This window comes from Mytilus trossulus, chromosome 14 (assembly GCF_036588685.1).
Source record: "Mytilus trossulus isolate FHL-02 chromosome 14, PNRI_Mtr1.1.1.hap1, whole genome shotgun sequence".
Classification (NCBI taxonomy): Eukaryota; Metazoa; Mollusca; class Bivalvia; order Mytilida; family Mytilidae; genus Mytilus; species Mytilus trossulus.
Window position 1 is genome coordinate 39035251 of NC_086386.1, and position 27953 is coordinate 39063203.

Consider the following 27953-nt stretch of genomic DNA (forward strand, 5'->3'; position numbering starts at 1 on the left):
CATTTAGTGAGAGGTGTTTACATACCTCATCTGTTTCCTGGTTGCTTTTGAATTCATTGGCAATGAATCGGAATTTGTATATCTCTTAATGATCATCTTTTGTTTATTATCGTTTATTATTTTTCTTCATACACAATACTCAATATCCTTTTTTGGGTTTTTTTCTTCTTCAAAAGTACAGACAGATTAATGATTCGATGATCTAGCAAATCTCCAAATAGTAAACTCTCGCTATGACGATAGTAGCATATTTTTTTTATTCACACCATTTCTCTTAACAAATTTTAACATTTTAATTTGTTCGTTTAAAAATGGGTTTTTGAACATTTAAAAGACATTTTAAATGTGTTGTTCGACGTTGTTTTGTTTTCTCATTCATAACAGTGATCGTAAACTGGACATATATTTTAACATTTACATACCAGATGCAAAAAGGAACACACGTCATCATTGTAAAGTTATCCACAAACAATTGTGTGTGTCAAATTTAAATCATCCTACAGATATCTCTATGTATCAAGTAAATATCATAAATAATAGTGAGTATTGGAACTGTAAAGAGCAATTATCAAATAATATAAATATGTTATCAGATAAGAGAAAAACTTACTTGAATTGCAAAGTGATCCATCCCAGTATTGATCTGCAGGACATTTACATGAATTATTCACGCAATGAAAAGGTTTTCTGCATTCATTTGTGGTTGCACAGGCATGGTTGTTTCCTTTAACTGTAAAATATTTAAGTTTAGGAATTATTCATATGGTGATGCAGGGATAAAAAGCTTCTCTTCTTTCAATTTTGATGTTTTGTTTATGATTAAAAAAAAATCATAAACACTACCCGTAATGCCGTACTTTACTCTCAGTCATTAGAATTACAATATGTTAATCCTGATTTAAATTTCCCAAAACATAATTAAAAGGTATGAAACTCCATTATGAGAGGTGCATTCTTGTATTATAGGTTATCGGGTTTCCTTCGCATTGATATCGTAAAAAAACCAGCTGCTAGCCACAATGTGAACTTTTTTGCGAGTGAGAGCAGTAAAAAAGTTTTACATGGTGTCGAGCGGTTGATATTTTACGGTATCTTTACACAGCAAACATGAGTACCTGTTTATCGTTGTATAAGAAGTCTTTTTCTCTTTCCATGAGAATGTTTTATGATTAGCGAAAGCTAATTTGATCACGTCTCCTCAAACATTTAGTTATAAATATCAAGTCAATTGATGATACCTGGCAGTATGGAAATACAATTATTCCATATTGGTATTATTTTTGTAGGTTTCTCTATACGAATTGGATTTTGAATAAAAAAGAATATTCACCTGGAGAAAAGTGTTATTCACCGCGCTTAACGTCACGCGCTTTTACATGCAACGTTATGTTAAAATGTTTCATGTAAAATTTGTTTTGGAATATGTTTGTGATTAAATACATTTTCTTCTCTCGGAATATGGAATAAAACAATTACTGTCTTTTGTTTCGGTAAATATGGGGTTTAAATGACTTTTGAAAAACTGACATTCACTTCGGCCTTCGGCCTCAGTGGATATCAGTTTTTCAAAAGTCAATAAAACTGCATATCTACCTCATCAAAAGACAGTAATTGTATATTATTGACTGCATGGTGAATATATACACAAAAGTATATTTTGTTTTGATATGTTGCATTTACTTTTAGGGTGCATCACATTTTTTATCTTTTTTCTAAAAATACATTGTGCTTCACATATTGATATCTTCCCTTATATTGACATAGATAGACTATAGTATGTCACTAATTTGATCTATACTGCGTTCTCTTTGCCAAGTTCTCAGTATAATATTCTCTTCCTCATAAAACATAATTACGCTCATACATTTTAATATTATGTATAAGTCGTTGGAATGATGTTTAACTAAACCAAACCTGATACAACAGAGTTTAGAGAAAAGAACCGATTGCAATCAACACAACCTAGGTCATGTAGGTTGATAAATACGACGTGTCAGCTCATTAGTAAACTGTTCTAGCAAACTCATGCCTCGTGATGCCGGGATTCTCGTTTGATTTGTTAATTTTTCGTTTGCTTCGATTCCTTATCAATATTCTGCATTTTTTACTGATTTTGGATTAAATGCATGCATAAAACATGTAAATAGAAACTTTACTCAGTCGTTTCGACCTGTTTTGCTGAAGTAAGATTTTACATGATATTTTGTTGTTTTTGTATATATATAAAAAATGTTGTATGATTGCCAAAGAGACAACACCAGAGACTAAAATGACACTGGCATTAACAACTATAGGTCACGGTACGGCCTTCGACAATGATCAAAGCCCATACAACATAGTCAGCAATAAAAGGCCCAAATATGACAATATAAAACAATTCAAATGAGAAAACTAACGGCCTTATTTGTACATAAACAAGATGAACGAAGAACAAACATGTAACACATCAACAAACGACAAACAACAAAATTACAGGCTCCTGACTTGGGACAGGCACATACGTTAATTATGTGGCGGGGTTAAACATGCTGGCGGGATCCCAATCCCCCCTAACCCGAGACAGTGGAATAACAGTACAACTTGAATACCTTGATTTGATTTTCCAAATGGATAAAAAAAAAATGAATATTCATCGGTAACTCTCACTGAACACTTTCTATTGATATGTACATTCTGCTATTAATGTGTTTAATTTTGTCCCAGATTCTACAAAACATGCATTCAACGGAAACAAATGAAGCCTGTAAATGTGAAAATATCAATTAACAAAATAACCATAAAACATACGTACGTAAAGTACAAGTATTTATTGACCAGTAATAATCATGAGTCGGGCACTGGCATTTACCAAAAAGGCAAACCAAATTACTAGTGCATCCACTTGTTGATGTGCATGAGCCGTTAACAGATGTTTCTATAAAAACATATATTACAATTATCATCAATTTACTGTTATACTGATCCGGACAAAGAACTATATACTAGTATACTTTAAAATACGGATTCATGGTCAATCTCACAATATATCAAAAAAAAAAAAGCGATTATAAAGGAAGTATGTATTTAGCCAATGCGGTTAAGACCTTTCGTTATTTCTCTAGAAAAAAAATTAAGCATTATTTTTTTAAAATCTATACCGCCATCAATATTTAGTTTGATTATACCTGAATGATGATTAAGACCTGTTTTTGAAAATTTTCACAGCAATATTTATTGACAATGTTTTTTTAACGTAAAGCTGCACGTGGACTTTTTTACAAATAAAAATTACTCTGTGTTCAGCGTTCATGCTCAAATTTAACCACAAAACGTTTTAGACACAAACAGATGATAATTTAGTTTTTTCTTAAAGTGTTGTTTTAATTTCTTACATGTTCATATATCTAATTGGTACACTTTTGACCTTCTTTTGAGTTCCGTTTTTTTGTGATTTTACTTTTTTATGCCCCACCTAAGAGAGTAGAGGGGCATTATGTGTTCTGGTCTGTGCGTCCGTTTGTCCGTTCGTTCGTCCGTCTGTCCGCTTCAGGTTAAAGTTTTTGGTCAAGGTAGTTTTTGATGAAGTTGAAGTCCAATCAACATGAAACTTAGTACACATGTTCCTTATGATACGATATTTCTAATTTCTAAGCCAAATTAAACTTTTGAATCCAATTTCACGGTCCACTGAACATAAAAAATGAAAGAGCATGTTTCAGGTTAAAGTTTTTGGTCAAGGTAGTGTTTGATGAAGTTGAAGTCCCATCAACTTAAAACTTAGTACACATGTTCCCTAAGATATTATCCATCTAATTGTAATGCCTAATTATATTTTTTATCCAATTTGACGGACCATTGAACATGGAAAATGATAGTGCGAGTGGGGCATCTGTGTACTTTGGACACATTTTTGTTTCATTTTGAAACTTTTTACTTAGGATTTGGGATTGAAATACCGCACAGCACTTACTCCATATATCCAGTGGTAAAGCATAAACTAAATAATGTTTTTCAATCATAATTATTGTCTTGATAATGACATTTTTACAAATAAAATATACTTCTAAGCAAAGCAGATAGGCATTTACTCCCGGTTTTTTTCGAAATGTTTTGTCGGCTAACATGACATTCATGTGTACAGCCTCATTTCACCGTTTGTTCGACATCTGTATGTTTGGGTTTTATTTCAGTTCTAATTAATGCAATTTGTGTTTGACAGAAAGTTGACAATAAGTATTCAAAGTATCAATTGAAGAGAAAATGCAATTACTTATAACATGTATTACTTGTAAAGCGTATAGAAAATGTTTCAACTATCTCTGGTGACATGTGACATTTGTAAAAGAACTGATAAAGGCAAAATTACAGATCAAAATTCTAAAAAGTTTAATTGTTGAATCTTGTTTCGTATTATTAATATTCCCGAAGCTGGTATTAAACGGCAAAAGACTTCAATGTAAATGATAACCCGCTTAAATGTAAATTTGATACATATTAAGCAAACCGAAAGAGATCATGAATATAATATCATGATGTGGTATGAATGCCGATGAGCCAACTCTCCACAGAAGACCAAATCACACAGACATTAACAGCTATAGGTCACCGTACGGCCGTCAACATTGAGCAGATCCCACACAACGAAGTCGTCTATAAAAGCCCTTGAAATCACAGAGAAGTAGTTCCTCAAATTGCAGGTTCATCTGACGAAATATTTTGGACACTCTTTAAACATTTAAGTGCCTTTGTAAGTTGATTCAATAAGTTTATGTAAAAGATTTTAACTGATTTAGTCATTAAAAACTCCACGATTCAAGCTCAAACATGACAAATCTATCAGATGTTTTTGTCAAAAATGAAAGTTGCCACATCCGTGTTCATCCTCAACCTTTATATATAGTATGTATCATCCTCATATACAACTAACATTCCAATTTTTAGAATGAAAACAAATGCGGCCACTTTCATTGGAGACGAAAACCGATTTCAGTAATTTAGCATGACTTAATGCTGCTAGTACCCGATGATACATGTGCATTGTATTGTCAAAAACAGCCCAAATTTATGTAGCAAAAGCATTTTACTTTCCAATGAATAACTAAAAATTTATTTTTTAACATTTTTGTAAAACTGCTATATTTTTGGGCCAAAAAGAGATCTTACTGGACCTACTCCTTTAAGGCTGGTTTCAGTCTAGCTCTACTTACGATTATGGTGACTACATAAGAGGTCGCGATTGCAGTTAGAGCTTCCCCCACAGCAAGATTCACACAGAAGATGTCTCTCACTGTCTGATCTTCTACCAAATATGTTTGAAAAAAATCCATTCATGCAAATCTGAAAAACATATATTTATAAATAATATACATATGTATGTTTATTCTCTATGCCACTGCTGTCAGCTCGAGAAAAGTGTGGTTGTATGTAAGTTTTATCTGAGGTGCATTATTTTTTACTGGAAAATGCAAGGAAAGCAACAAAACACAGATATTGATCATATTGTTTATAGATAAGAGAAGAATCCGTAATTTTTTGTCATATAAATTCAATCTTTAAATGTGTGAGGTATAAAATTTATTTAGAAGGCATATACGTCTTTGTTTCCTTAAGTGGTTGAATAATAACAAAGACAACAATATATACCGCTTTTTCAATAGTCATAATTTGATTCAGCAAAAAAAAAATCCGGGTAAACAACATTAAACCAAGGGCAACACATCAACTTTAAAATGAAAAAAGGGAACAACAAAAATTCTGAACTACAACAAAAGCAAAACACCAACATACATATAAACTGCCATATTATGGACACATGGCATGCTAAGAAAACATAATGTGTTGAATCTGGTTTCATGGGTAGCCAAACTTACCGCTTATATAGCAATACAAAAATACCAATGTTGAAACTGATTGAACGTATGACAGCTGCGGATTAAAAGTTAATTTTTACAAATTTTAAATGATTTTTTTCTCTCTCTGAAAATAGCCAATTGAAACGGATAGTTAATATTTGCATGTTTTATAACATGTACGTATAAAGTTAATAATACTACAGAAATTCAGGGTATACAAATCCATTTGATTTTATGTTTTGTGTATCACATGTAATTTGTGTTCTTACTGCATTTTTATCAGCGTTTTGAGGGAAAGTCATACCACATTTTATATGCTATTAATGGTGTTCGCTCATTCTAATTCAAGATGACAAGCTTTTCAAAAGACTGTTACAAGTTGATCAGAACTTTAAAAATAGAAGACATGACAGATCTGCCTCCTTGTTTTTTAAGATATAATCAACTGAATGAATAATATTTTTTTTGAAGATCACATTGGCCCATTTGTTCTTTCAAAAAACTATGAGAAATTGTATTTATAAAATTTTAAACACCATGTTTATCTTATAGAATTTTCTTAAGAAAAGTACTTGTCAGCTGGCAAAATTGATATTGACACTACATGAATAAAACTAGAGGGTTCTAAATAAAAACAAGAGAATGGAACACCCTTACTGTCATTGTATTGCCAGAAGCCACCATGTTGCTAGCCCTTCGAACTTTGGCTTGTTACTCTCGACAATTGACTATTTTTAGGATTTTCATATTGGTTATTCTTCGATTTGTTGTTTAGAGATTGCTGGTTGATCTATATCATATAGATATCTTTTCTTACCCGAACTGGTTTTATTAGTATTGTTTACAAAAACATATTATCTATATTACAAAAATCCCGTCACAATTAAAAATCTACTATTAATATTCTCTTTAAAACATCAACATGAAGAAGATTTTTTTTTATCTTGCGCAAACTTACGGTTGAACTTTTACATCCGAGATCGTAATATTCTTGATTCAGAGTTGTCCGATACTTTTGTGTAAAACAAACCTATTTAAGATAAATGAAATATATTTTAAATAGAAAAAAATGAAAACATACGCGAAAAAAATTGCCAATGTCAAAGATCTGGTTCATATGCTTCATCTCAGGCTTTTATTAAAGATTTACGAAAGATTTTAAGTTCTGCACAAAATAAAATCAATAACAATAAACAACATTGACATTTCTTTTAAATATAATAATAATCTGTTATATCAAACCATTTACATTTACAGTCTAAGCAGATTTGACTGAAGGATTAAAATACCTCATTCTTGGTGCACGCAATAGTGGTGTTGCACTGGTCTGTACTCATAACACCGCTACAGGACAAACAATTCAGACTTGGAACTATGAACAAAATGAAGACAAGATAACAAGATATGTTTCACATTACTTACAATTGTCTGACATAATCTTTTAAATGGAGGAATACCTCAAAAACAACTGTCACAAGCTAAGGGAAAGGTGGGTAAATTCACATAAAACATCCTTCTTAATTATAAGGTTGCTTTCCCTATTCTTGCATAACAAAAGAATACCAATATGATATACAAATCATGATACATTGTATGTCATTATTCATTTCTGGCATTGTTTTCAAAGTTTTTAAATAAAAAGCCATTATAAACTAATATGTCATCCAAACACTATCCAAGTTGTATGTTGATCGGTGTGTATATAATTTTCCTCATGACTAGTGGTATTTTTTTTTTTACATAATTTGATGTAGAATTAGCTGAACGCAATTTCTTAATTCAATCAATTTGAGACTCATAAACAAGGAGATCAATGTTCATATGAATCTGCCAGACATTACTATGAAGTTAGATTTTCGTCACGCTTGTGTTATTTTGTTTTAACCGTAAAATTATTCAAAAAATGTATTTGTAGATACGTATAAAGTAAAATCACAAAAATACTGAACTCCGAGGAAAATTCAAAACGGAAAGTTCCTAATCAAATGGCGAAATCAAAAGTTCAAACACATGAAACACATGAATAACAACTGGCATAGTCCTGACTTGGTACAGGTATTTTCCTATGTAGAAAATGGTGGATTAAAGGAGCAATAAGGACCGATTTTGGCCTCAAATTTCAGGTTCATCTGACAAAAGATTTCAACACTTTTTAAACACTTGAGTGTCTATTTCATTTGATTCAATTAGTTTATTTGAAAGATTTAACTAATTAAGTCATTTAAAACGATCCGATTTAAGCTCAAATATGAAAAAGCTGCCAAAAATGTCACTTTTCAGAAGGTTTTTGTCAAAAATGACAGTTGCCGCATCCATGTTCATCCTCAACCTTTATATATGCTACGTATTATCATCAAATACAACTTACTTTGCAATATTAAGTATGAACACGAATGAGGCCACTTTTGTTTAACACGGAAAACGTCTAAAATTTAACTAAAATGCCAGAAATGTTTCAGTAATTTTGCATGTCTTGATGGTGCTAGTACCCGATACATGTGCATTTTATTGTCAAAAACAGCCCTTATTTATGTAGCAGAAGCATTTTACTATCCGATTAATAACTAAAAGTTTACATTTTAACACTTTTGTAAAACTGCTATATTTTGGGGCCAAATAGGGATCTTACTGGACCTACTGCTTTGATTTATGGCTAGTTTAACCTCTCACTTGTATGACAGTCGCATCACATTTATTATATTGACAACGATGATGAGTGACATTGTGCTATAAACCTAATCACTAAAAAACATACAAACATGTAACAAAGAAGCTCAACATAGCATTCAGACTAAGCATATTAATTAAAAATTAAAGAAAAGTTGTTATTGATTGTATAATCTTCCAACCTTTGTAGTTGTCGTTGCATGTTAAGACGGAGTTACAAACGTTGTCCTGGCAACATTGATGACACACTACATGGCCATGATCGATCATGCGTTTTCCAAATATAACACCTGTACTATCTTTACGGCAAAGCTGTAATAAATTTAAATCAATATTATATTTTAATCTCAAATTGTTTATCAAACATGTAAACAAATTTTTTTTTTTAAATGTATATGATTTTAATTTAAAAATTCAAAGGCTGAAACCAGATGGTTAATAAAGGTGCATCTAAACGTGTAAAACATTTCTAGTGCATGGCCGACTCCATACTTACACTGACTAAACAACTGTATCAAAGTATCGAAATATACTGTATACATAGCCCTGTAAAACGCGGTTGGACTCAGCAGAAGCACGAAAAATAAATTCTTAAATTGTTTTTGAATCATTGCTAGAAACACCAAGTGATCTCATTAGTTTTGGATTTATTTATCATACTTTTTCGTTTACACGTTCTTGTTTCCTTTAAAAAATATATATATACTAAAAGAACAGAGTAATGTCCCCGCTATGCATATATTTTATCTGCCCAGTAGCAATAACAACCACTGAAATAGTTTATTATGAGGATTTAATGTAGCTATGAAGTATAACTTTTATTTGTTTAATATTTGTCAGTAAATTAAAAAGTTTATTCTGATCAGATCCAATTGTTTTTTATACACAGGCACATCATTACAAAGTGTGTGGTTCTGTAGAACACCTATTATGGACAACAAAAAAATTACAAATATACTTATCATATATAGATACCAGGATTGATTTTTTTTATTTACGCCAGACGTGCGATTAATCTGCACAAGACTCATCGGTGACGCTCGAACTAAGAAAAGGTAAAAAGGATAAATAAGGAAAGAGTTGCAGGGCACTGAGGACAATAAAGTTCTAGCAGTTTTGTCAAATTCAGCTGAGCTTGAAAAGCCTTGGTATTTAGAAAAAATCAACGTTTCGGTATCAGTTGTTTTATAAAATTGCATTCCAAACATATCTGTCAGATTCTAAAATTTCAATCGTGTCCATATTCTTCTTGTAGAAAAAAATACATAGAGTTGTTTTAAACGGTTGTTTACAAAGAAAGTAATGAAGAATTTAACACAATGTAAATCATTATATATGTAACAAATGAGATACACTTAAAAGAAATTAGTAAATTGTCACCTCTGGATAGGAACAGCCAACGTCATATTTAGTGATGTTATCTTTTGTTCTGTATTTTTGTGTAAAACAAATCTGAAAATAATACATGGTCATATAGCTTAAACAGGAAAATTGCGTTAAATAAACAAAGAGTTATAGTTCTTCTATTGTAACTTCAAATTGTATGTTTTTTGTAAATGAAATATTATATATGTGTGAGAGTAGTTTAGATAAACGAAATAACCTGTAATGATGCGTGAAGCTTAATAATGTAAAAACTGTACAGTAAATGTTCGCACATTGTATTAAGACATTCCATTTTCCGCAACAATCAAATTTACATGATTTTTTCTGTCATTGAAAATATTTTACCATTTAATCGAGAATCAACGATTATCATAAAGAAGTCGTTTCTGTATTTCCACAGTTTACAAACATATATTTTTCTTACAATTCATATTGAAGTCACAGAAGTTTCATGTTGTTCTGTTACACCATTGTCACAGATTAAGAATGGGTTGGATGACCAGAAACATGTTTAACCCACCATTTTGTATTTGCCTACTCAAAGTCGACAACTTGTATATTAGTAATTGTGGTTTGTTGCTGTATATCAGATATGTTTCTCGTTAATTAGTTTGTTCAATTTTCTTTTTTCGGATGAATTATCCTACATTAATTTTGTAATTTTAAGGGCCTTTTATAGCTTGGTGTGTGGTATGGAATTTGATCATTACTGAAGGTCGTCTGGTAACCTGTAGTTGTAACTTCTATGTCAGTAAGCCTCTGTTCGAAAATTCTCTCTATATGGAAATCATACCACATATTCTATTGACAAAATATTACCTCGTTTTCTGCACATGATATAGCATTGTGGCATTTTTCGCCTTCTGATAAACCAGTACAGGAAAAGCAAATTATTTCACATTCTGACAAAAGTAACATAAGGATAGTTCATTATCATTTATACAAATATAAGAAACAATATGGTGGTAATACAAAAAGGCAAAATATATACGGATAGACAGCACAATCATTCAATTAAATTAAGATCATAAGGAGTTACCGAACTGACACATCCCTGGATCCTGATGGTAAAAAAATACCAATATGACAATTGTGAATTACGAAAGTCTATTAGTGTCACAAAAAATAATACTTATCTCGTAATTACGAGAAACCTATCGCGTAATTACGAGACAATTACTGCGTTATTACAAGAAAACTATCGCGTTCTTACGAGATAATCATTGTTTTATCTCGTAATTACAAGATAATTATCGCTTAATTACGAGATAAAAAGCTTATTATCTCGTAATTACGCAATGGTTTTCTCGTAATACCGAGATAAAAATCTTATTACGTGATATTTTTCTTATAATTACTCAATAACAAAGAGATAAATATTTTTTTGTTTGACCTTTATAGGCTTTCGAAGTGAATAAATTAGTACCAGATCGAACTTTTAATTTGACAACAAACAAGAAAACATAAAAAATATATAATCGACCGGCACTTTAAGTGAACTATCAAAATATGAAATACAACAAGTTACTTAAATCTAAAAATTCATAGATTGTGTGCTTTGTAATGTTTTTCTATATTTTTACATCATCAGAACATGAACATTCAATATCACACGAAATTCACGTATAAGTCATGTAAGTACTAGAAAATTGGAAGACCAAAATACTAGCAGATAGATGTTTACTTTCTAGATTTACCAAATTGACTGTTGATTATGAGAAAGGTATATTACAAATAAAGTCAAGCCTGAACCAGGGACTACGATACACTCGGGAACAAGAATGTATTTGCTCTTTTAGTTGATTTTGCTCTTGATTTTCGATCATCAGTGTGAAACAAAGAAAAATAACCGATTATGCAAAAGATATATCTGCAACAGATAAAACCTATTATTTTTTTTTATGAAAACGTTATCCACCAATAACGTGCTCAAAAAGAGTACATTGTAATGCATCCGCCATTGGTAATCACTAGGTTTAACGTGGGTAACCTACGAAGTCAAGTAATATAAATCAGAGGTTTTAATGCGTATGGTTTTTGAAGGCACTTTTCCGTAATACAGACATCAGTTAATCTAGTCTTATAGGTATGAGTTGTTATTGGCTATCAACTCTGTGCCTGCCAGTAGCTTCAGTACTCTCCGATCTGTATTTAGTGTCTTTTGTGGTTGATAGTACAAGTACTCGTCCACATCTACTCTGTGTTTTTGTGAGAGGTGTTTTTATTTGTATCTGTCTGATTGGATAATATAAAAAAGAAGATGTGGTATGATTGCTAATGAGACAACTATCCCCAACAGACCAAAATGACACAAACATTAACAACAATAGATCACCGTGTGGCCTTCAACAATGAGCAAAGCCCATACCGCATAGTAAGCTATAAAAGGCCCCTATAACACAATGTAAAACAATGCAAACGAGAAAACTAACGGCCTTATTTATGTATAAAAAATTGAACGAAAAACAAATATGTAACACATAAACAAACGACAACCACTGAATTATAGGCTCCTGACTTGGGACAGGCACATACATAAAGAATGTGGCGGAGTTAAACATGTTAGCGGGATCCCAACCCTCTCCCCAACCTGCGATAGTGGTATATGAGCACAACATAAGAACGAACTATAAAAATCAGTAGAAAAAGGCTTAACTCATCAGATAGACAAAAAATACAAGTGGACGTGGCCGGGTACTTATACATCCCGACACAAAAAGACACAATAAACAGATTTGAGAGTACTCACAGTTTTCTGACAGCTAGTTCAAAGCCACTAATAAAAAAATCATGCCTCTAAGACTTACAAATCAATCTGTACACATCCAACATACAATGGATTTAGTGTAACGACGTCAAAAACAGCCAGAGATAAGTCTTTTTCAACTGATTTTTATAGTTCGTTCTTATGTTGTACTATTACACCACTGTCCAAGTTTATGAGAGAGTTGGGATCCCACTAACATGGTTAATAAGGCCACCTTCTGTATGTATGTGCCTTTAGTATAGTGGTTGTCGTTTATTACTGTGTTACATATTAATTGGGTTTTTTTTCCGTTTTTTTTTAATATTAATTATGCCGTTTGTTTTCTTGCTTGAATTGTTTTACATTTGTCATTTTGGTGCCTGTCATTGCTGACAGGGTGGAATAGGCTTTGTTCATTGTTGAAGGCGTTGCGGTGACCTATTATGGTTGTGTCGGTTGGTCTATTGTGAAGAGTTGTCTCATTGACAATCATAACACATCTTATGTTGATGCATAAATATAATTACAAAAACCACATAGCGAAAACATACCGTATTGTGCAAAGATACAAACGGCAATCGAGAATAGTACTGATACACCTGACAGAAAAAAAAGACATTTAAATGTTGATCAATATGAGCATCCCCTTAAACAAAAGTTTCGAGCATCAAATCGATGAGAGAGAAAAAGGGACGAAGGAGAACAGGTGTGCGCATGCGCTAGAAGATGGCTGCTTTTTTCTGAAGCTCCGAGATAGAGACTTATAATTTGTGAAAGTTTCCCTGTTTTTCGCATCTTTCAAAGATAATACACAGCCATGAGTGACCTTACATCTACATACACGTTTTAAAACAATTTTCCTACAACAACATTATTTTTTGATTGAGTTGTGGCCTTTTTACTAATCTCCACGTGGTAAACTCAGCATCCAATATGGCGCCCAAAGTGAAAGATATTTGTAACAATTGTAATAAGGATGTGGTATCTAATGACAGAGCCTTATCATGTTCTATTTGCGATAAATGGTTCCACATCAAGTGTGAAAGGGTTCCTGTCGCAGATTATGACTTCTTACAAAAATCAGATGATAGTATCCAGTGGGTGTGCAAGGGTTGCAAAGGGGCTTCCCAGAAAATTTGTAAGATGTTGACTTTAATGCACACAAGACAAGATAAGATAGAAACAGAAGTTGTTGGTCTAGCAAATAGTCTGAAAAATTGTAATGAAAGGATAAATTCAGTGGATAAAAATTTATCCCAGCTTAATGAAAACTTACCCAAGATGGTGTCACAACAAATAAGTCAGATTATTGATGACAAGTCAGAGGAAGAGAAAAGAGAAGCAAATGTTATTATATTTGGTATTCCTGAAACTGAGGAGGGGGACTCTAAAATGAAAGATACTGAATTTATTCAGGGGCTATGTAGTGACTCTTTAGGGATTGACAATATTGCTATTGACGAGATTACACGTTTAGGTGCAAAGCCTAAGAAAGGCTCAGGGAAATTCAGGCTAACTAGGTTAGTTGTTAAGGATAATACCTCTAGGAACAATCTATTCCGTAATGCTTATAAGTTGAAAGACACCAAGATAGGTGCTCACAAGAAAATTGGCATAGGCAGAGACCTCACAAAAAAACAGAGAGAAATTAATAATGCTCTACGTATTGAACTGGGTCAAATGAAAAAGGATTTTCCACATAGGAGTTGGGCCATTCGTAGAGAGAAGATAGTTGAATTGCCAAAATCGGGGATTCCTCCATGGGCCCCCGATACATAATGATAACAATGATTATTCAGATACTTCAAATGTAAATATGTTAACAGTTAATGTTGATAATTTTGTTCCAGTTAATAGTTATGTTAAAGTTACAGTTAATGACAGTACAAATGAGTTAAATATGTCGCAAGGTATTTCCAATACCCAACCAGTTAAGGAGGATAAGAAATTTACTCCGAAGGATAATTTGAAGTCGTTGAGAGTTTTGTTTTCAAATGTTGACACCCTGTCAAATAAGCGTTCAGAGTTTGAGGCACATTTATCAATTGAAAAGCCACATATAATAGGTTTATGCGAAATATATCCTAAGAACTCTATGGATAAATCTATATCATCCATGCTAAATCTAGCTGATTATGAAAAGTATTTACCGGACAAAGTGGGGGATAGAGGTGTAGTTATTTATATTCACAAGTCTTTGACTGCTTTTAAAGTTGACATTTTATCGGAATCTGCTTTTAATGAATCGGTGTGGTGTGAAGTTAAATTAGAAGGAACTGATAAACTGTTATTGGGCTGTATTTATAGGAGTCCGTCGTCTGTATCCTGTAATAATAAGAAATTAAATGATTTAATATGTCATGCTCGTAACTTAAAGTACAGCCATTATTTAATTATGGGAGACTTTAACTACCCTGAAATCAAATGGGTTGATAATGAAGTATCAAATGGTATTAACACAGATCCTTTTAAATTTTATGAGTGTATGCAAAACAATTTCCTATTTCAACATATATGTACACCGACACGTTTTCGTACTGGTCAAAATGCCAATTTACTTGATTTGGTTTTCACGAATGAAGAAAATATGATATCCAAAGACTCTATACAAATGGATTCGCCAGTTGGGAAGAGTGACCATTGCATGATAACTTTTGATTTTTGTTGCTATTTGAATAATGAGAATACTTCTGGCGATCGTTTTTCATATTTTAGAGGTAACTATGAGATTTTTAATGAGACTCTAAACGACATTGACTGGGATGTTCTGCTAAATAATAAAAGCATTAATGAAATGTGGAAATGTTTCTCTACTGTTATTTCCGATAACATTGATAGATTTATTCCGGAGAAGAAAAATGACCGTAAATTTATAAGCCCACCTTTGTGGATGGATAGAGCTACTAAGTCTGCAATTGTCAAGAAACGTAAATCATGGAAAAAATATAAATATTCAAGAAATAATTTGTCATATATCAAATATGTGAAGGATCGCAATGAATGTACAAATACTGTTAAAAATGCCAAACTTAGTTTTGAACAAAAAGTGGCCTTAGAATCAAAGACTAATGTAAAGTCGTTTTGGAATTATGTTAACAGTAAACTCAAGACTAGATCAGGAATAGGTACGCTTGAGAAACCGGATGGTACTTTAGCATCCAGTACTGCTGACAAAAATGAAGTTTTAAATCAGTTTTTTACTAGTGTTTTTACTCAAACGGAGGACTTGAAAGATTATGATACTAATTCAGTGTCGAACAATTATTTAAATGATATTAATATTTGTCAGGAAGATGTGATAAAGAAACTTAATAAATTAAAGACAGATAAATCTGCAGGACCTGATGGTCTCCATCCGAAAGTTTTATATGAAGTTAGACATGCAATTTGTTATCCATTGTTTCTAATTTTTTATAAGTCTATCAAAGAGGGGAAAGTTCCAGACGATTGGAAAAATGCCATAGTATCACCGATATTTAAAAAAGGGAAAAAACTAAAACCTGGTAATTATAGACCTGTAAGCTTAACGTCAGTGGTATGTAAGATATGTGAATCCATTATTAGAGACAATATTATGAAGTTTATTCTTACAAACAATCTTTTTACTAGTAGTCAATATGGCTTCCGTCCTGGTAGATCATGTGTTACTCAACTCCTAGAGGTTCTGGATGAGTGGTCAGAATTAATTGATAGTGGTTTTCCACTGGACTCGATTTTCCTTGACTTTTCCAAGGCGTTTGATACTGTACCGCATCAGCGTTTATTTTTGAAACTTGAAAACCTTGGAATAAAGGGATGCATTTTAAATTGGATAAAAAGTTTTCTATCTGGGCGTAAGCAATGTGTTCGTATAAATAACACAACATCAACATGGTCAGACGTTGTGAGTGGTGTACCTCAGGGAAGTGTTTTAGGACCAGTTCTTTTCTTAACATTTATAAATGATCTTCCTGATGTAGTAGAGGGCATAGTGAAAATTTTTGCTGATGATTGTAAAGTTTATTCTAAAGTCTCGTCAGATTATGAGCAAAGTAAGTTACAGGAAAATTTGGACAGATTATGTGAATGGTCAGATATGTGGAAATTAAAATTTAATGCTGCTAAATGTAAAGTATTGCATATTAATCCTGACAATGACCTGAAATATCGTTATACCATTATGGATGAATCTGGAAATTTTATTGCATTATCTACAGTGAATGAAGAAAAGGATCTTGGAGTAACTTTCGAGTCTAATTTGAAATTTGAAAAACATATAAGTGATATTTATAACAAAGCGCAGAGAGTGTTGTCTCTTATTCATCATTCTTTTGATTACATGGATCAAGATATGTTTCTTACTATTTATAAATCAATAGTGCGTTCGCTGCTTGAATATGCGACATGCGTCTGGTCACCGTATCTTAAAAAAGACATCCGTAAACTGGAATCTGTACAAAGGAGGGCCACAAAACTGGTGAAAAATATTTGTCATCTTAATTATGAAGACAGGCTACGTTCATTGGGTTTGCCAACTTTGGAATATCGTAGGGATAGGAATGACATGATACAAGTCTACAAATCGTTGCATGGTATAGATGACATCGACTGGATGAAGCTATTTACTTTACCACCATCTAATAATACAAGAGGTCACTCATTAAAACTGTTTAAAAAACAGTGTAAGACCACACATAGACTAAATACTTTTTCAATTAGAGTAGTGGATCAGTGGAATAACCTGTCTGATTTAACAGTGACGGCAAAGACTCTAAATAATTTTAAGCCTGCACTAAAAGTGCGAAAACTGGAACCCTTATAAATTCATATGTTCGTGTTAATTAAGTGTTCAGCTGCGCACACCCAAATAAGTGTTTTTTACTATAAGTTTAATATATTATATATATATATATTATATATATATATATATTAATTATGAGAAGAGAAATGCATATACGACAATCCAAGATGAGGGGTCAGTAGAAGCCTTTGGCTTATTTAACGACCCGAAGATAAAGGTATAAAGGTATAAAGGTAAGAAAAGAGAATTTCAGCAGATTGAGTACTTCGAGTTTTAGTAACTGTGAGCATTTTCTGTTGTTGTGATTAATGATTATATTTAATTATAATTTTACATTTTAGTCAATGGTTGTCGGTATTTTGAGTTTAAATGGAGTTTTTATTCTCTGAACCTCTTTGTACTTTTTCTCAAACTTCTGATCGAGATTTAAAAGGGTAGGGTTGATATTTCAAAAGGAATTAACCCTGCCATATTAAAGCACGATCCTGTCTCAGGTTAGCAGCATCGTCGAAAAATTAAAAGTCACTGGATTCATTTATTTTCTTATTTATATATTATTATTTATTTATTATTTTTTTTGGGGGGGGGGATTTGATGGCAGATTTGTGATAATTTATGCTTGTTAAATTTACTTTCATCAACAGTATAGTTTACATAAGTCGATGTTGAATCGCCTCTCACATCAAAACAGGATTTGAGACAAAACCATTGATTCGGAAGACTACCCTGGCATTTATGTAGGTTGACCAGCTGGTTGAATATACTTTCGTGTGTCACATGTTCAAAAGAATACATTTTGGTAGATACATATTTATAATTGCCATACAACCGTTTTGATTATTCGACCACTAGTTTGACGTTGTTTTTCCTTTTGGAGTACTTAGAACGAAAATATCCAGAATTAAACAGTTTCCGGAACGGCAAAATAACTGTTGCTCCGCTAAAGGTTTTTATTATGTAACTTTTTTAACGGTTGCCTATTCTGTAGATGCATCTTTGTCATATTCTTTAATGATGATCTCCAGTTTTTCATTTGGCTCAACATTTTGGATACTCTATTTATCGACATTATCATTTTATATGCTAAACAAACAAATTAAATACATACCATACGTCATGATATTTCTGGTGTAATTGACAAATTGTATAAAATATTTCAGCATTTACATGTTTTATCTTCTCTGAGATAAGGCACGTCTTAGTCTACATATTGTTCTTCCATTAAATTCAAATGTTATCGGGTTTTGGTCGAAGAATTGCTTATATACAAATCTTTAACTTCACAATAAAGCCTAGGATATAAAAGTTTTATTCAAATCCATGATTTCCATTCAAGGAAATTTAACAGACTGACCAAATTTTTGATGTATGATATCATTGGTTAATGTGTGTGTGTTATATTTGCAGCAGGATGTTTACCAACATCCCATCAATGTTGATCAGAAAATAATCTTATAATTTTCTAAAAAAATTGTTAGCTTCCAAATTTACACAAGACACATTATTTTGTTGTGTTATATCTACATTCATTTAATATTCAACAACTCGTGGTTTTTTTTTTTGCGAATTATTCATTTTGCAGCAATGTAAGATTAAGAAAGTGCATTTAAATATTATCATTATGGTTTTGATGATGAGAGATTGCGTTTAAACATAAAGAGGTAAATTGAATGAATATTAGTACTATTTGTCTGTAGGTACAAGAGCGACAGGCTCAGTCGGGTTTTTATCATGCTTCTTCACTCAAACCAGACTCTTAATTTGAACTGCAAACTGAACAGTCACTCAAACCGGACTTCTAATTTTAAACTCGAACTGACCAGTTACTCAAACCAGACTGTTAATTCTAACACCGAGCTGACGAGTCACTCAAACCGAACTTTTAATGATAGTTCCGAGCTGACCCTCAACTCAAATTGGATTCTGTATTGGGACACGAGGCACACAGTAACTGAATTTTGATTCGTTATATTAAGTCATAGGCGACTAGTTTTTTTTTACCTTACTCCTGCGTTTTGAGCGGAGAAGTAGTAAAACTAATTTTCACATCATAAGTTTGAACCGGTCGAGATTCAAACTAAGGTCATTTTCACAGATTTCAAGAAAGTTGTTTTCTTTGTATGAAACTTCCTTAGGCATGGTCGCCTATTTAAATGACGTCATAATGAAAACTCAGAAGGAACAATTTGACCTTATGATTTAATTTCACCAGCAAGGATAAATGTTTTCACACAAATTAAGAAATGAGAAAATAGCACAACATGATATCAAATAAAAATTACTTATTTTAAAAGATAAGAACATGTTATTTTATGTATATATATATACCAATTATAATTTTTTTCTTGTTTAGTTATTGTTGCATTGTATTGGTTATAAATGGAAAGATTAAGGTTATTTGTTGTTTAACGTCCAGTGGCAAATAGTTCATGAATGACGAAAACAAATTAAAAATAAATACAATAGGTAGGTCATGTATTAGAAGCGGCCAGAGAGAGAAATGTGTGAGAAATGTTGATCGACTGCCATTGGAAAATGAGGGTAACTTATATCGGGACATAATTTTTGCTTGGTAACATGCTTCCTACAGATCCCACTAAGTTGTTGAACGTGTTTTTAACATACAGATAGTTTGGCGCCTCTCTACACGAGGCAACTGATTTAACATCCCATTCTGACCGGACGTAGGTATACGAACTTGCACACCCACTCAGCTAAACAGACGCTCAACTTTGACAAGCGTTTTATTCATGTTACTGCTATTTGATTGTTGTCATTTACATCTATATCTATAATATATTTTATTTGATTTTCCGTGTATTTGGTCTCTGATGGATAGATATCTCATTGGCAACCATACATCAACTCTTTTTTTTTATTATGAATAAACCTAACAATGCCTGGATTATTGTATTTATTTATTTGATATTGGTTCATTTTATTCCATGATCTCATTTAAAACTGCTCCTTTCAGAACAACAAGTTCTGGATTCTTGGAAACAATAATTTTATGAGCCGGATATCTTTCCTTCAATGTTTTTACAAACACGTGGTCTACATGATCACCTGCTATAAACACAACGCCGATTCCTAATGCTGACTGCTTCGCTAAAGTCTTCTCTACCATTTCAATGGTAAAATCTGTAGCATTTTCGTAAAACTTGCGGAACAACTCTGGACTTATCCTTATTTTGTCATTCTGAAATGACACAGCGTCCCTGAATGTTGTTTGGTTTATTGCATTAGTCAGTATGTCACCGGTAAATTCTCTATATGCATCGTACCATTTCGGAGGAACACGAACAGTTACTACTTTACCTGACTCAAAGTATTTCAGTTTCTTCTCAAAATTATGTAGAAGTTCAGAATATTCCAATGGATGGTAATCTCTTAAATACTTCAAAACATCCCCTCCAAATAAGCGGGTTAAGAATCTTATAAACGCTTGTTTTGCACTTTCATTTGTAGTAAAAATTGTCTCAAGGATATTTGTTTTCTTTTCATTTACTTCTACCACAGTCAAATTGATAGCTACCCCTAAATTAAAATGGAGGTGCTTACAACCTATAAGTGTGTACAAGTCAATATCATTATTTTTGCCAGAGTAACTAAGTTCACCTTTTTCTAACAATTGAAACGAATCTTTATATTTATATCAAAGAAGTAATACAGATTGGCTATATTAGTCCGTGTGCTACATAGAGGGTGCCACATGTAAAGCATGGTGGGTGTATCCTTCCCCCGTACACCTAAGATCACAACCCAGTTTTTAGTCGGAATCATGTTTTTCAGTCTTCAGTTTACTATGTTGTGTTCTATGTACTATTGTTTGTCGGTAGGTCGTTGTCTTTTTCAGCCATGAGGTTTTCGTTTATTTTCTACCTTTGAATTTGATTATAGGTATCAAAGGTACCAGGATTATAATTTAAAACACCAGACGCGCATTTCGTCTACATTAGACCCATCAGTGACATTCAGATTAAAATAGTTATTAAGCCAAACAGGTACAAAGTTGAAAAGCATTAAAAACCAAAAATTCCAAAAAAGTGTAACAAATGTGGCTAAGATAATATCTTTTCGGACGTTTTTCGAAAAAGTCAAAGTTTTGTAACAGGAAATTTATAAATGACCATATACATTCATTAAAATGACTATATAATTGATATTCATGTCAAGACCAAAGTGCTGACTACTGGGCTGGTGATACCCTCGGGACGAAACGTCCACCAGCAGTGGCATCGACCGAGTGGTGTAAATAGTTATCAAAGGTACCAGGATTATAATTTAATACGCCAGACGCGCGTTTCGTCTACATAAGACTCACCAGTGACGCTCAGATCACAAAATGTATAAAGGCAAACAATTACAAAGTTTAAAAGCATTGAGGACCAAAAATTCGGAAAGTTGCGCCAAATAAGGCTAAGGTAATCTATTCCTGGAATAAGACAATCCTTAGTTTTTCGAAAAATTCAAAATATCGTTACAGAAAATTTATCAAAATGACCATGAATCGTCCTCTTGTATCTTTTTACTCTCTTAGTCCACAATTTAACAGTTATCACACATTTGGTTATGTTTATAACTTGGATCTGTGCATAAAAATGGCGAGTAAAACGTTTTCTTTTTTTTAGCACAGCTTAGCAACATACGAACCTCCTATATGTATTAATAAAGACCTGTAGAATTTCGGCAGTGGCGCAATCTGTTCTTCGCCAAATGAAGATGGTGAACCAGTAAACGTTCGATTATACATTAGCTCGGCTTCGGGTCCCTGTACAATTTTCAACTGATCAGGATTGATTCCAGTCTGTAATATAAACATATACATAAACATTCGATTTACAATTGTTTTATTCAATCAAGCATTCAAATTCCCCGAAGATTCTGTTTTGATCAACATGTAATTATTACTACAAAACCAGTAAAAGTCTGAAATGGCCTATATCATTACTCGACATTACTGATTTGTTCAGCACCAGTCTGAATTGGACTAAATTTTACCTGAAAACCACCCATACACTGAGGGTAGTAAAGCGTTATTTCCATGTTGTGTTTTTTTTCAAACAAACTTTTATTTGCCTAAATTCACAAACAATAACTACATAGGATTCATGGTTGCATACAATGGTTAAATAGCTATCTTTTTAATGAGATAAAAACAGCCAACAAAATTATTGATATTGTTTAACCTTTATATCAGAAATATATTTATTTATATTATAATTTGGGATACAATATTTATTTATAAAAAAAATGGATAAAAAAGTAGGAATACAACTGTTCTTCTCGTAAGTAATACATCCTGCCTGGGAAGCACTGATTAAAAAAAATCACACCTGGTCAGAGAGTAAAAAGTTGTTCAAAACGTCCATTGACAATTACAACATCCTTGTCATCTTGAATCACAAGACCTTTAGAATTCACTAGTTAAGTAATATATTTACCTGTAAAAGACATCTGTTCTAAGGTAATCAAGATTTATTACAGTACTTCTTGTATGACAAAACTATTTTAAAAAGTTGATTGACATAAATGTGTACTGCAACTTTGGAATACATTTACTTGTTCAGAGGTTATCAATAATTGTTATGAAACTTGTATTGTTATTGTGATATTCAATTCTTGGTTTAACAAAACAAAGTTGTCGATGTTACCATTTATTCAGTTCGTTTATGTACTATTTCATAAAGATATGTATGAGTGTTTTGTTAACTTTTACAGATTGCATTTATATGCTCTAAATCGGTAAAAAAATTTATTAGTAATTGAAATGTTAATGAGTTAAAATATGTTTTAATTACGAGGTAGACGCAGTTTTTCAACGATAATCTGTTTTTAATTAATACAGTATAAGGGTATAATAAGAAAATATCTTACATTTTAAAAGTATATTTTCAAAGGGATGTTGCTTTTAATAGTGTAAATATTTGTAAAACGAGAAACCACATCACAAAATGAGAATTAATGCTCACCAATAAGTTATTAAGCATGGACGTTATACATGTTATAGAAAGATTCACCAACTTTCTTAGATAAAAACAATTTGAAATTTTGGTCTTTCAAAATTAAATTGTTGAAGATGAACTTCATTAGCTGATGGAAGGTTTAACAACGACAAGAAATGTTGCATACAAAAACATGTGATATTTTTTTTCAAATTTAGATACGGACATCATATCTATTTAACCTCATTTTCTTACATGAAAAAATATGCAACACTGTGGTTTTGGTTTGGTTTATTTTTACAATTAGAAAACAAATGCAATATTTAAATTCATAGGTATTATCCTTACCGGTTTTTATTTACTTGTGTCTTTGTGCGATCCTTATATTTTACATGTTCGCATGAACCGATCGTTGGTTTAATGATGTATTACTTTTCGTATAGGAAGATAAGAGTTTTGGAACGGCAGCGATTTATGTTTAGTGTACTCTAAGTGTACTCATTACTCATGTTAATGATTTATTCAAGAATAAATCTAATGAAATTTTCGAGTTAAGTTTCTTAATATGTAATCGTGCTTGAGTTGTACAATACTATAAGAAGCGCATGTGCTATCATAGTCTTCACGGTATAAAACCAACAATGAATTGTAATACATTCACCTTTAAAAAATACCTTTGTGATGGCGGTGTTCATCAGCTTGTGTATTGGAGGTTCTAATTTCCCCGGTGTTGTTATCACCCAATGTATATCATTGTCGGTGTACCCTAGAAGTCGTCGTATTAATTCATTCACCAGTTTGTCTTTCATTTGTTTAATAAAGCTAGATATCACATCCACTGCTTTCATTGTAACATTGTTTTGCAAAAAATCTTTTATAATCAAATCTTCAACAGATGTAGCCTGTAACAAAATAGACAGGAACAATATACACAAAAAAAGCACACAAAATGTTCACAAACAAAACAAAACAACAACAATAAGACTGTTTTAATCCAGTATTTTCTAAAAAAACAACAATATGTTTAATATTTTCGAGATTTTAGTTTAAATGTTTCTTTGGTATATTTCACTTCTATTCTTATAAAACACACATCACATAAAACATGTGAACGCTATCAACAATCTGAGTTGAACAAAAAAGTTTGTATATGTGAACATCCCGCTAACATGTGTAACCCCGCCACATTATTTATGTTTGTGCCTGTCCCAAGTCAGGAGCCTGTAAATTCAGTGGTTGTCGTTTGTTTATGTGTTATATATTTGTTTTTCGTTAATTTTTTTTACTTAAATGAAGCCGTTAGTTTACTCGTTTGAATTGTTTTACATTGTCTTATCGGGGTCATTTATAGCTGACTTTGCTCATTGTTGAAGGCCGTACGGTGACCTATAGTTGTTAATATATGTGTCATTTTGGTCTTTTGTGGATAGTTGTCTCATTGGCAAGCATATCACATCTTCTTTTTTATATAGTAATTGATATATTGGTAAATTATGTAATTATGTAGTTATGTCTGTTTACAGGACTTTAATTAAACATTTACATAGCGTTAACCATACTGCCCTTTACAATGTAGGATGTTTTTATTTTCAACTAACATTTATCGATTTGTTCTTTTACCTTTAGTTTGTAACATTCCACCATGAAGTTTTTGAAAAAGAACCATTTTCCAGAATCTGATTCGCCTTGAATTCTGCTGACATGTTCCTCTGCTTCGTAACCAATACTATGAACAGATGTATCAGGTCTGAACAAAATCGCAGTTGAGGTTTTAAAACTGACAACTCCCTTATCTCTTGCTTCCCAGTTAGAACAATATAGACCAATTCCCTCCAAAGCAAACTTTTTACCCAAACAAAAGACATATCCTGAATGGGTGTATCCAATTTCTATTGCAGCAATAACTTCTTTTGTTATTTGTTTAGTCTGTTAAATGGTAAAAGAAGGTTCAAAGTATTTTTTTTTTATTGTAAATGAAAAATTGTCTCAAGTTTTGGCCTTTAACTCGCCACAATCAATTATTCAATAACATTAAAAACATAACAGAATGACAAAATTGCAACAAAATACGAGAAAATTCAAAATGTTGGCTGATTGCTATTTTTCAAAATTGTTTTTTCTGTCTGATGTTAATCTGAAAATCGTTCGAAAAGTAGTAGCAGAATAAAACCTTAAATGTTGTGCATAAGTATACTTCGTTATGTTAATATTTATGTATGTCCGCTGTTGACAACTCGAATCGTATGTAAACAGTTCTTGCAAACGACTGCTACTCTTTAGATCTAAATACATATGGACAGGAACCGTTGTTGGTGATGAAGTTATATTGCTGTTCGTGCTTGTTTTTAAGGTAAATGATAGTTTATCTCACTATTTCATAAATTTAAAATTCACAATCTGTGACTATTCTAGAAACTATAGATATAAGAATGTAGTGTGTTCTGTACATGTTGAATTTAACATGTTTAAATAGATTATTAATGATGAATGTGTGCAAATAATTTTTTTTTACCTCTAAGCTTCTTCCCTCGAACAGCAAGAATTGCGTTGACTACATAAAGAACAAATCATTTTCAGCAAAAGTCAGAACAGTGCATATTTTTACTATTTATTAACGAGTAAAACTATACCTTCAAACTACTTGTCTGTTGAGGAAGGGTTTTAGTTGTAAATATCACTGACGGTTTTGGTGAAGTTATTGATCTTGTGCGGTCTTGCTGTGGTTCCTTCTGCAAAGACTATATTAAACAAAGACAGTCGTTAGTCATCAAAACTGATATAGTGGCCCAACTCAGCAACAACCCATTCAGAGAATATAGTTAGTTGCTGTCAATAATTTTTGTTTTGATTCTTTTTTGTTTTGCCTAAACATGCTTTAATCGTGCTGGGTTTTTTTTATATTTAGTTGTTATGCATTCTATTATGCCCGGCTTTATTTGTAGACTATTTGATGTGTTTTTTGATTTGTAACCCGGAATTGTTTTCTCTTGATAGTTATATAACTTTTGAACAGCGGTATACTTCTGTAAAGATGCCTTTATCACTCATAGGTGTTGGTCGTACGGTGATCGTTTAACTGCTTAACTCAACGTCATTTATATAGTTGTTAAATTTTGCTATCACATCATGCCTCTTTGTTTTATAGACTGAGGAATTGAATTGCCAACCTGCATATACGAATTGTATTATACATATTCCACACCATGATAAAAAAAACTATCAAATAATTGCATACGATTCTTACAAATACATCGTGCAAAGGAGGAATGTACACAATTGCAATTTACGTCAATCATATAATGGCATATTTTTTTCTGAAAGATAGGAATCATTACCTGAAGATTGCCTTTCTTTTCATGAAGGTGTTTGTTTGTTACTACCACTAACGGTTTGTGTTCGTTTAGTAAATGTGTACGGTCTAGCTGCTCCTGCAAATAAATAATGAAAATTGTGAGGGGTTTAAATGGACCTTGTAATCGTTGCTGTTTTGTTAACGTGTGTTGTCTATGCCAAAATCTACGTTAATTTATAATTAACAAACAAAATAACAACAAAAAACTATTTTTATCTGTACATACCATTTTTATCATGAAAAAAGTTCTTTATGCGTTTTTGCGAACAATCAACAAAAGTTGACAAATTATATATTGAATAACAGAGTTTAATTTCAATGTTTGTCAGTGTTAACTACTAGAAAATATTCCATCTATCTGAAAATAAACCGAAAAAAGAAAAAAAGTTTTTTTTCTCAAAATTTAATTTTAGGTGTTATTGAAAAACAAAGATTCTGGTACAAGTTTAACGATATTCCAGGAAGGCTTGACAAAGTTATAGTTTTCACGAAAACTTTAATCAAAGAATGTATCTTAATGTCAACTCTATAAGCTCCAGTTATCCAAAAGCAAACACTGTTTTATAGTTCTTTTGTTGATTCTTGATATCGTCTTTTGATTATGTTTAGGCTTCAGTCAAAGTTTCTTCTTCCACTCAGGATTTACACAATTACTTATATTTTAAATATCAAATAAATGTAAATGACGCATACAAGCTAACCACGAGGGAGAAGATAATAGTAGACTGATTCCCAGTCCTTTGTTTGTTCAGCTCTGACAACACGGTCATCTGAGATACCCGTATGTTGCAAGGGGGAGGCCCAGCTTATAGATAATCGCTGCCACATTTTTCCGAAAAATTCAACGAAGTCGTGACATACACTAAATTAAATAGAAATCTTAAAAGACAAGACGAGATATACATCCCGTAAAAGTAGCAAAACCCTCAATGTGTTTGTGATGTATTTGAACCAAATGCCAACTTGAAACTCGACTTTCACCAAAATATAAACCTTCACTTTGTAAATCATATTATTGCATAGCAATATAATATTCCCCACAGAAAGAAACTAAAAGATAGTATGCAATAAATTTCAATTTTGCACTAGTGCAATAAATCTTCAAAGTTCATGATGTCATCAACGACAAAATCTTAGTTTGAATCAATTTTTACTTTCAAATATTATATTGCTATACAATAAAAGAGTTATTGCATGAATATTGGGGAATATTGTCTCTCGTAGAATATGTATTGCACTCACAAGC

At 32.1% G+C, this 27953-nt stretch overlaps 2 protein-coding genes and 1 long non-coding RNA gene across 3 annotated transcripts; all 3 read right to left on the reverse strand.

Moving 5' to 3' along the window:
• Positions 1-613: 613 nt before the first annotated feature.
• LOC134697406 (uncharacterized) lies at positions 614-5308 on the reverse strand. Its single transcript, XR_010103110.1, has 3 exons — positions 5187-5308; positions 2792-2914; positions 614-730 (listed from the first exon to the last, which is right to left on the reverse strand). It is a non-coding gene; the product is annotated as an uncharacterized LOC134697406 (long non-coding RNA).
• Positions 5309-6799: 1491 nt separating this feature from the next.
• Positions 6800-13425, reverse strand: LOC134697735 (uncharacterized). Its single transcript, XM_063560020.1, has 6 exons — positions 13392-13425; positions 13182-13229; positions 10704-10786; positions 9879-9950; positions 8681-8810; positions 6800-6861 (listed from the first exon to the last, which is right to left on the reverse strand). The coding sequence occupies exons 1-6, from the start codon at positions 13423-13425 to the stop codon at positions 6800-6802; spliced, it is 429 nt and encodes a 142-aa protein (XP_063416090.1).
• Positions 13426-20348: 6923 nt separating this feature from the next.
• LOC134697737 (uncharacterized) lies at positions 20349-27535 on the reverse strand. The gene is made up of 7 exons (XM_063560021.1): positions 27434-27535; positions 26691-26783; positions 25986-26093; positions 24976-25281; positions 24030-24257; positions 22064-22217; positions 20349-20974 (listed from the first exon to the last, which is right to left on the reverse strand). Exons 1-7 carry the CDS (start codon positions 27533-27535, stop codon positions 20349-20351), a joined length of 1617 nt encoding a protein of 538 aa, XP_063416091.1.
• Between the last annotated feature and the right edge of the window lie 418 nt (positions 27536-27953).